The sequence below is a fragment of the Bombina bombina genome, chromosome 2 (assembly GCF_027579735.1).
Source record: "Bombina bombina isolate aBomBom1 chromosome 2, aBomBom1.pri, whole genome shotgun sequence".
Lineage (NCBI taxonomy): Eukaryota > Metazoa > Chordata > Amphibia > Anura > Bombinatoridae > Bombina > Bombina bombina.
This window is the reverse complement of record NC_069500.1, coordinates 470,702,224-470,713,855: the sequence shown is the minus strand read 5'-3', so window position 1 is coordinate 470,713,855 and position 11,632 is coordinate 470,702,224. Positions and strand designations below refer to the sequence as shown.

Here is an 11,632-nt window from a genome sequence, read left to right as displayed (position 1 = left end):
CATATTTGGAAAAAAATCTTAGATTTCTGCAGGGGCCTGCATCTCTGATTAGGTGAAAATCTATCTAATAGTGATATCGGTGTTAAATTGAAATCACCTGCAAGTATAATGCTTTGTGCGGATTTCACCGACGATCTGGCTATAATATTATCCAAAAAAAGTTGATCCATCGTATTGGGGCCATAAACGTTACAGAGAACATATTTAACCTGAAAGATTTCTAATGAAATCATTATCCATCTATCATTAGAATCTGTTTGCACTTTCTGAATACTATAATCTAAATCTTTGTGAATCAAAAAAGCAACCCCCCTTTTCCTCCTGGCACAATCTAATGCTATTACTTGACCAAACCATTTACATTTAAGTTTCTTTGCTTCTGAATTTTTAAGGTGGGTTTCCTGTAATAGGACAATATCCGGTTTATACTTAGTGAGATGCTTAATTATTAGCTTCCTCTTATTAGGTGACATTATCCCACCTATGTTCCAGGAAATGAACTTAATCTTCCTCATCTAACCTATTTAACACATTATTCCTGCTAGCTATAAAGTAGCACATAGATATGAAGCGTGGGCATAATGGTAGGGGAGGAGAGAGGAAGAAAAAAAAAAAAAAGGAACAGTTTAATAATTTTCCTCATATTGGGGTAAGTATGAGTAATTTTATAAAAAACAACTTTCAGATAGTTCCAGAAACCAATAATTATACAAATTCTCTGCGTTTTTTTTTTTTTTTTGTTTAACATTAGAATCATGTAACATTTACCTGTACAAAAACCACAGAAAAAAAACAAGAAATCATAAACTTTTTAAAACATTTAGACCCGTGGAGCATTGATCTAAGATGCGTTCCCAAGATACTTCTGTTTAGAGCACCTGCTTTTGTTTACAGAATTCTCTAGCATCAGCTTCATTATTTATAATGACATTACCACCATATTCTTCAACAATTATTTTAGCAGGATATATAAGTCTGGCTTTGAGGCCTGCATTAATTAATTTGGTACAATAGGGGGCAAGTTCTTTTCTTTTCAGCGAGGTTTCACTAGAATAATCCTGAAATATTAGCACTTTAACTTGACCTATAAATAGGTTCCCCGTTTTCCTATAAGATCTCAATATATTCATTTTGTCTTGATAGTTTAAGTATTTTATCATCACTGGTCTATTATAATTTTTATCTCTTTGATTATCTCTACTTATGCCCAACCTATGTGCCCTTTCCACTAATATTGGGGCATTGCTTTGGGGGATACCAACTGCTAAAGGGAGGGTAGAACTGGCGAAAAGCATTAAATCCAAGTAATCCCCATTATCTGGGAGGCCTATGATTTTTAAATTATGTCGTCGTGAACGATCTTCTAGCTCATGTATTTTATCTTGTAACATTATTAGTGTTCTCAGTTATGATTTTTTCCTGTTTATATACTAAATCTTCGTTGCTAGATAATCTGTCCTCCACTTCCGTGAGTCGACTAGAAAATTGTTTTAACTCAACCATTATATTTGTCATTTGTGTTTTAAGCAGTTCAAATTGTGGTAAAAAAATGTCAGACATCTGGGTTACCAGCGGCTGAATATCGATTTTATGAGTTGTAGGCTCATTAATATTATCTAAGTGTGTTTCAGATGTACGGACTCTTCTATCCTTTTGTTTAGCGGGCATGGCCGGAGAGTGAGTTTTAGTGTGTGTGATATATTTATCCATACATTACAAGCAGTGAAGAAAATAAAAATAAAAAATTATTTTCCTTTTTTCCTCCTTCCCCTTTCTTTCCCCTCTTGTTTTTTTTTTTTAAATGACTTAAATATAAATTTAAGTGTGAGTAATTATCGTGCACAAAACACTTTTAAATCTAGAATGATTAGATATAGATAGTTACCATATATAGTGAAAAAAAATTAAAAAAAATAACAGTGACCTAAATACAGTGCAATCTTGTATGGCTGCGTTAGCCAGACATTCCTGTGGAAAAAAAAAAAATTAGTGAAGACTTATACAACAACCACGCCCCTTCTCAGGACACACTCTAGACAGGACGAGTGGAGATACAATTTACATAGGAGATTGATAGAAATCGTAATATAAATCTTATATTTTTCCCTGAAGAATGTGATTTTAAACCAATTACTACTAAAGTTACAATAATCCTTGCAAAAAACAAGCAGGGCTGATACACTATTATAATACACACAGCTTAAAGACAGCCCATTGAGCTAAATGTGTAAATATGTAAAGCAACATATATAAAGATAGACACAAGAGATTTAAATCATTTGGGTATAGAAAATCAAAATCCGGGCATAGGTCTCCAATAAGAAAAAAGTAACATGAATGAAATATTATATTACTGTGTAACCAATGCCTAGGTGTGTCGACTAATGGGATTTATAGACCAGTTTCTATGAATAGCACCAACATGGTCTTATAATGAATCTTTGGTCATTTAAAATCATTTAAAGAGACATTGAAAATCAGGCAAGAGAGGCATTTGCTGTAATAGAGCACCAGTCTTTAACCAGTTAACGCTGCTTGAAAAGGAAAGTCAAACAAAGTCAAGCCAACTCAAGACAAAAAGCAGCCGCACTGGTAAAAGATTCACAGAGGGAGAAAATGGCAATCTCACTGTGCTGGAATGGAACAACAATAACAGATACTTGCACTATCCCAGGGGAGCTTCAGACCGTCTTAGCTGAGATCCACAGATTTTTATTTTTATTTTTTCCGCTCTGCTGCTTACTACGGTTTACTCCTCCTCCAGGCGATATATTGATTTATGCACAAACAGCTTTGACTGTGTGTTTAAATATGAGGATAAATAGCAAAACCAACGTTACAAACCAACAGTACAATGTGTTTGTAAGTACTGACTAAATCAAATATCACTTTATCCAGTTTAGAAACAATTGTGGTGTTCCTGTGATAATATGTTGCAACTTAATAGAAAATCTGTTAACCCCTTACATTCGCAAGACTCATCATTATATATAGATAGAAATAAGCCAGATAATACCAGCAAGTGTAGAAATATAAATCAAACTCACTCTGTCCAGAGATTGATGTTCAATAGTAGATGAGATCCAGGAAAACAGAATTGTTGTATTCACTCTCTTGATGTAGAATCAGTTGCAGCAATTTCAGACGCTGCAAAAAATCCAAAGCAGCGTCCCGGCTAATCTCTCAGGTGTTGAGAAGGGCTCCCCTGCATAGCCCTCAATTGAAGCAATGAATAAGTGAAAAATATTCAACACCTCTGATAGAGACAAAAACCCAATAACGGAAAGAACAGTAAGGCTGTAGATATAAGTTAAAAATTTCACCTTTATTTGTATTTCGTGAGTAAAAGAACAAAGGCACAGTGCACAGATCAGTCTGATCTGTGCACTGTGCCTTTGTTCTTTTACTCACGAAATACAAATAAAGGTGACATTTTTAACTTATATCTACAGCCTTACTGTTCTTTCCGTTATTGGGTTTTTGTCTCTATCAGAGGTGTTGAATATTTTTCACTGATATATTGATTTAGACAGGCCAAATACCTCTTAGGGTCTCATATACCGAAGGGCTCAAATTGCAGGGGAGCGCTGTATTATCACCGCCGCCGGTCCTCCGTGCGGCTAAGAATTCCTACACTGCAGTAAGCAGTAATCATTCAGCTGGCTCTGCTGTAAAGTCCGGGCTTGAAGTTTCCCTCAGACTAATCGGCTCTTCAAGTACGGCTCAGGTTGGAGGGGAGCGCTGTACTATCACCGCCGCTGGTCCTCCGTGCGGCTCAAAACTCCAGGGCTGCAGTAAGCAGTAAGCAGTCAGCGGGCTCTGCTATAAAGTCCGGGCTTGTAATTTCCCCCCAGGCTAATCGGCTCTTCATATACAGCGTCTGCTTGGTGAAGAAATTCTGGGCTTCAACCCCATATTGCTGCTCGTCTCACCTCACACAGAGACGGTCGTGTGCTCATCCAAATTAGGTACCAAGGGAAGTCTTGTAGAACACCTGTTCCCTCACTTCAAAGGTCTGACTCTAGCAAATGAGCTGGCCTGCTTGTTCCGCCGTTCCTTACCAATAGCACCTAAAAATAGATGCGGGTGCCCTAGGGAGATATCCAACCTCCAACAATGGGCATATGGAAGGGTAGATTTTAGCGAGCCTTCAGCGTCCACGCTCAGTCCACGAGAGATGCTGGCTCCACCCACCGGAACCGGAACCTCCCCGTCAGAGAGCCAAAGTCGCAGAGCAGAAGAAGGTTGTTAAATATCTCATTGTACTGTGGAAAACCTGGACATATAACTTGAATGTGCACTGCCAAGCCCAAGACTCCTAGGGGTAAGCAGCCTCTTCCCCTCTTTTCTGTTGATCAAATGCCTAGCTATTCAAAAACCTCATTTGTTTCTACCTCTCTCTTTGCAGTGTAACATCTTGTCCTGTGGGTATAGTTGACAAAGAATCTTAGCTTAAAGGGACAGACTAGTCAAAATTTAACTTTTATGATTCAGATAGGGCATGCAATTTTAAACAACTTTCCAATTTACTTTTATCATCAAATTTGCTTTGTTCCCTTGGTGGTATTTTTGAAAAGCTAAACCTAGCTAGGCTCAAACTGATTTCTAAACCATTGAAAACCGCCACTTAGCTCAAAGCATTTTGAAAGTTTTTCACAGTTAGACAGTACTAGTTCATGTGTGTCATATAGATAACATTGTGCTCCCTCCTGTGGAGTTATTTGGGAGTCTGCACTGATTGGCTAAACTGCATGTTAGTCACAAGCATTGAGATAAGGGGGCAGTCTGCAGAGGCTTAGATACAAGGTAATCACATAGGTAACAGCAAAATAGGAGAAAAATCTACGGTTTCTTCTAAAATCACTTTTATTCAACACTATTTAAAACAAAGAAGGATGGCAACAACATGCACACAAACAGGTGGTGTGGCACTAGTGGCTTACGCGTTTCAGCAATGCGCCGTAGTCATAGCCTGTAGTAGTCAGTGTCACACCTGTCTAAATACCCACACTTACAATCCCATTGGGTTAAAAGATTTAACCACTTCCTGTACCAAACAGACCGTGAACTGAAATAGCCATGGACATTATAGTTGATGTACCTCCTGCTTAACGTTATACTTCAGTTTTAGTGGTAGTAGATCGCTTTTCCAAAATGGCCAATTTTTTTGCCACTAACAGTGTACCTGATTCTGATCACATAGCTAACATTTCATGTAAGAGATTTTCCAGCTGCATGGCTTAACGGAGACGATAGGGTCTGATAGAGGTTGCCAGTTCCACATCCACATTGTGGACAGCTTTTTAAAAGTGACTGCACATTCAACGGGGCTTATCCACAACATTGGAGCAAGTGGCACTTTTTCATCAGGCAGTGGTGACTTACCACTGCCTGATGAAAAGGTGTCACTTGCATCTTGAAACGCGTAGCAGAATATCTTGTATTGTTTTTATACAATTTTTAATAAAATATATATCTTGTCTTGGGATATTTTATTTTAATTTTATATGGTTTGTGAGCTTTATTTTGGGGTTTCATACCCTCTATTGGACTGTGGATCCTGTATTCTGGAATGAGTCAGCTGGTAGACTCTGATATACCAGCTTGCACTACTTGCACTGTAGTATAGTGCACAGCATATGTGAGTATCCAATTTCAGCGGGGACCTAATATTGGCGTTTTGAAAGCCTTAGTGACCATCTGCACTATTGGAGTCCTTCTGTTCCCCTCCCTATCTTCTGTCCTTATATCTCAGACTAGAGAGTACATTGAATCCAGTGGGAGCTAGCTGGTGAGCTCTGAATACTCCAGCCTGCATGAATAGCACTGTATTATAGTGAGCTCCTTCTGTGAGTACCCATTCATAAGTAAGGGGTTCATTTCTGGGAAAGAAAATATGTTTGGTTTTAACACACTGCACCATTGGAGCGCCTTCTTCCTTCTTGTTTTTTTGCATAGATTTTCCATCCATTTTAAGAAGAGCAGACCCTGGTGATCATCTATCCTCTACGACAGCCTGTGGAGGGCGCTTTGTTTTTTGCTACCATCATTTGGATGGCTACAATTTGGTGACTTTAGCTTTTTTTCACTTGCCAGTGTGTTTAAAAACGTGTTTGAACTGTGATAAATGTTTAATTTCTCATATTGTATGAACTTTGCATTGCCGGTTTGCTGTAAACTGTACACTTTCAACTTTGTAATGCAATGCAGAAACCTCAATAAAAAACATTGTTATAAAAAAAAAAAAAACATGTTTGAACTAACATATATTAGGGGTGCAATAGTGCTACGTTTAGTTTGCACTGTAATGCTGTAAACGGAGTGAATTAAGCATAACAAAATGGTGCCAGTCACTTTTCTCGCAATCTCACGATGATTACAGCACTGTTTCAAAATCCTTGGAGGTTGAACTTCAGCTCCACAAAGCTCTGTATTAGCGAATCGCTGTAAAGTGAGGTATACCTGTAGCTCCTTTACTTCTATTTCAGCATTTGAAATAGCTTATTTAGCCCGTAGTATAGCCACCTATACTGAAAGTTTTGATACTGGAATATATTATATTTACAAGCCTAAGGGGCCGATTTAACATTGTGCGAGCGGACATGATCCGATATTGCGGATCATGTTCGCTGTACATCGATAAATACCGACAGCATACGCTCTCTGCATTTATCATTGCACCAGCAGTTCTGGTGAACTGCTGGTGCAATGCCGCCCCCTGCAGATTTGCGGCCGCCAGCAGGGGATGTCAATCAACCTGATCGTATTGGATCGAGTTGATTTCCGGCGATGTCTGTCCACCGCCTCAGAGCAGGCGGACAGGTTATGGAGCAGCGGTCTTGATAAATATGCCCCTGAATAAACACAGCCAGCAGAAGAAGTTACTCTCAGTGGGATGCAGGATAGTTAAGTAATAAAATTATAATTGTCCATTGTTCTCTCTATGGCCCCAATTTATCAAAGGGCTTGCGGACCTGATCCGACACTGCGGATCAGGTCCGCAAGACCTCGCTAAATGCGGAGAGCAATACACTCTCCGCATTTAACATTGCATCAGCAGCTCACAAGAGCTGCTGGTGCAACGCCGCCCCCTGCTGACTCGCAGCCAATCGGCCGCCAGCAGGGAGGTGTCAATCAACCCGATCGTATTCGATCGGGTTGATTTCCAGCGATTCCTGTCCGCCTGCTCAGAGCAGGCGGACAGGGTTATGGAGCAGCGGTCTTTAGACCGCTGCTTCATAAGTTGTGTTTCTGGCGAGTCGGAAGACTCGCCAGAAACACGGCCCTTCAAGCTCCGTACGGAGCTTGATAAATGGGCCTGTTAGTATTGAGCTTTGGTGTTCCAGCCAAATAAAAGATAAGGAAGCAAGTGTGTGTATACAAAGTTATAACATAATGAGATCTAATATTACCTTTAAGTTCAACCAATTTTAATAGGCTGTGGTTTGAAAGCACAAAACCAGCTATTTCATATACACAAATAAGCATGAAAATGCAATTTCTCAAATATTTTATACTCTGCAGTTGGTATAACAAGTTATGGAAAATACATTAATGGAAAAACAATTTATACTATACATTTACGGTTAATTACAGGAAAGTTCAGCATTAAAGGGACAGTACACTGTAAAAATGTTTTTCCATTAATGTATTTTCCATAACTTGTTTTTTATATATATATATATATATATATATATATATATATATATATATATATATATATATATATATATATATATATATAGTATATATAATATATATATATAACATGCCAAAAATGATACATTTGACAGTAATTAATGTTTCATATTGAGATATCTTTTTAACTTACTTGGGGTACCATGTACATTTAATAAAATACGCCCGAGTTCCAAATTTGTAACATTTTATAGCCATCGAGAGTGTTCAAATGGCCAAAATTCCAAGAAATTTGTTTAACCAGTATTGTGTTAAAATCATATAAAGCACTGAATGATGCGGCAAAATGAAAATATATAACTGAACTGGGAGATTGGGAAAAGTGTTTTCACAGATTTAGACATATACGTGCAAGCTGCTGAAATAAACATGGTTTTTGTTTTGTTTGTTTGCCAAAAATAAAAATGGCCGACAGTCGCTCCCAGTTGCACAACCACTGTCACATGATGCGTACTTTTCTTGTCCAGATTACATCAGTAGACGCATTTCCGGTCTATTCTCATTACAGTTCCGGTTGCTGTGAGGTGTGGATCTGTTTTGTCAGTAATTCTTATACTATGGTGGTGCCTGAGCCGCCGCGGTGTTGCGGCTATTTCAGTGTTCGCTCCGTGGTGTTGGGAGTGGCAGTGTATTATGTGTTTGTCAGCTTGCAGTCCCTGGTGTGGCAGACGGTGGCAGTGATTAAATGCAACGGGGACTGCCCGGGCCCATTGAGCTCCCCTGGCCCTGTGGCTGTGATGTATTCTCTGGGTTTCGTTTTGCTGTTGCTCAGTTTATGTCTCCTGTTTGGAGTCCTACGCAGACGTCCCGGTCTACTTCTGCCCTTCCTAGCCTTCCAGATTATTGACTTTTTGGGATCGCTGCTCATCTTTTGCGGCCTGTTTGTGCGTTTCCCATCAGAACTACGCGTAGTTGGATTATCTGGCACACGTCCATACCTTCCTGGCCTGGATGAGCAGAGCAAGACGGCACCCGGCGGGTCGCTTCTGTTTATTGTTCTAATTATGCTACTGCTCCTGTTGAAGATCTACCTTATCCGCTGTGTACTTACATACTACCGTTTCCTGCTCAACAGAGTGGCCCCGCCGCAGGGAGTAGATGATGCTTTGGCCCTGATTGTGGTCCCTGGGCCGGAGAAGAGCCCTTTGGTTCTACCATCCTATGAGGAGGCCATTAATATGCCCACCAAGGACAGCCCTCCCCCGCCCTACACACAAGAGCCTGTCCCGGAAGCTGGCAAGGAAGCCGAATAAGTGCAGAGTCTTCGTGGAAGTTGATGTTGAGGAGTGTGCTTCATGGATACGACTTGCGTAATCTACAGTTTTGTCTGTTAAACTTTTGGCTGCTGGAGGGGGTATTACTCAAACAGCCAGGAGATTTAATAAACCACAGGACTGGGTGCACCTTTACCAACAGCTAACATGTCTATTTAAAAATTATACATTTAGTATTGCAGATTGGCACCTTCAATTCTTAAAAAAATACTATATCTCCATATAGAATTCCATCATAAAGATTATCTTCCAGTAATTTCTCAGTCCTGTTATAGCAGAGAAATGCATCAGGTCTGTGCCAGTGCAACACACGGATTTGCCTGCTGTCATTGAGCTTTGCTGCTTTTGCTTATTTGAAAGAGTTAACTTGGGTGAAGAACTTACTTTACTCCATAGTAATGTATTTCAGTCTTTTTTGTTAGTCAAGGGATTAAATGAATATTTAGATTAAATACTATCCATTGATTATATTGTATTGATTTTTGTATGTATTATTGTGGTCTGTTTGCAGTTATTTAGCAGTTTCACTTTAAAGGGTTTGGAGCTAATCACCTACAACTTTGTAATCTTGAGTTGTATATCATGAAATTATTGATAAAGAGTTTCCATTTCAAGAAAGTTTTTAAGTCTGGGTTATTTTTATTGACCACCTCACATTTAGATGGGACATAAAACTCAAACTTTCATACTTCAGAAAGAGCATGCAATGTTAAGAGACATTTTGCATTACTTTAGTTTAAGAAACATGACTTGGTACTCTTAGTATCCTTTGTTGAAAATCAAACATAAGTGTGCTCAGGAGCAGCAATGCACAACTAGGAGCTAGCTGGTGATTGGTGGCTGCATACAAGTGTCTTCTGTATTTGGCTCACTCTGTGTATTCAGCTATGTCCTAGTAGTACATTGGTGCTCTGGATCTGACTTTAACAATGTGTTTAATCTCTTTTCAGGAGTTAATTACCTAGTTATATGCAAGTGACTTCACAATAATAAATGATCTAATAATAGAACACTTTTTGCTTTTCTATGTCTCTTAGTCAACCATTTTAATACACAAATTAACCCGTCCTGATATATTTAATTCTAGGAGCAAAATATTTTTTATGTTACGAATATGCCATGTAAGTCATTTACGTACTATTGGGAAATCATCCACTGCTTTGGCAAGAATTTATTCTTGATTAGCTAAACTGGTTCATGTTATGGCAATTTGAAAAGATATATATATATATATATATATATATATATATATATATATATATATATATATATATATATATATATATATATATATATATACACACACACCCTCTCATGGTGAACATTGCAATGCTCATTTGGTCCACCCTTTAAATCTTCCAGTCTGTAAGATGTGTATATCTGCATTTGTGTAGTGCTTTCTCATGTTTGTGGAAGACACTGTAAAGCAGAATAGTATTTAAAAATATGCACCAGTGGATGTGTGTTTTCCCCCCATATGTTTCTTGTACCAATGAATGTTCTAGTATTGATGCATGGTATTGACCACTTTTGAAACTAATTACCAACAAACTGCCAATCATATCTACCATATACCAACAGTAGACTGTCTACTGCAGCTTAAGTGCCTTGATGCCAGAACCCAGTGCTAAGACTCAGACGTTCACACCTCAGCATTACTTTCTATAATAGCTAAAAGGAAGAAGAAATTGGAGATTTTTAAGGGGAAAAACAACTTTGATTTAGGGGTATTGCTTTTCTTATGTAAATTGTATGGCTGAAATAACATGCATTTTCAGTTTTGCTTTTAGATTAACTTTATGAAATAATCTTTCACTGAAACTTTTTTTTTTGACTGGATCAATTATTGTTAATGTTCTGTAATCTTTTTTTTAATATGTAGATGTTTGTACTCCATAATTGCTTCAAACCAAAGATTCCCCAACTTTACCTAGCAGTATATAGAACAATAAAACTATTTTCTCTTTTGTTGCTTTTATGTTTTGTAAGTGAGCTGTACACTTTTACTGTAAAAGGTAAAACAGAATAATGCATCTGGGGATCAAATGGAATGCTCTATGCAAAAAACGTCAGATGGCGGTAATGTACCGGCACTTTGTGTTTGTTTTCTTTGTTGCTGGGGAATTTTAATAGACTTAGATAAATACACTTTATAGAAATATTGTGTTTATTGCTTCACTACTGAATTTAACCTTTTTGCTACTCGGAATTTCAGAGAAAAAGTATCAGATTTTTTAAAATTTTTGCTATTTAATCAGAAATGGAGCCTTTTTTATTTAACTATGAAAACTGTTTATATTTTTAAAGTAGACAACCCAAGTTATTTGGGCATAGGGTTAGGGCAAGCTCTCAAAAGACTGAGCCACAACTGATAAATTAAAAAAGAATATCAAGTATGTATAAAGACAAATTATTCAGCTCATATGAGACTAAATATGGTGTGAATAGACAATTTAATATAAGTAAATCAGTTAGCTGTAAAAATACACAAGATGCCGGCATCAGAAAATATAATACATATATAAAAACAAATATTTTAAAAATATATTAGCACTCTAAAAAAACAATAGCATTCCTAGTTTGTTGAAAACGGCAAAATACTATATATGCTAAATGTTAAAAAATATTGAAATGTAGAAAAATAGTGTTTGTTAAACATA

General features: G+C 37.7%; 1 protein-coding gene across 1 annotated transcript; it reads left to right on the top strand.

Moving 5' to 3' along the window:
- Positions 1–8,193: 8,193 nt before the first annotated feature.
- On the top strand, positions 8,194–10,940 carry LOC128649066 (lysosomal-associated transmembrane protein 4A). Its single transcript, XM_053702108.1, has one exon. The coding sequence runs from the start codon at positions 8,256–8,258 to the stop codon at positions 8,949–8,951; it is 696 nt and encodes a 231-aa protein (XP_053558083.1). The 5' UTR covers positions 8,194–8,255; the 3' UTR covers positions 8,952–10,940.
- Positions 10,941–11,632: the final 692 nt, after the last annotated feature.

Coding starts and splice junctions, on each gene's coding strand:
- LOC128649066 (XM_053702108.1), top strand. CDS start 8,256: ATGGTGGTGCCTGAGCCGCCGCGGTGTTGCGGCTATTTCAGTGTTCGC.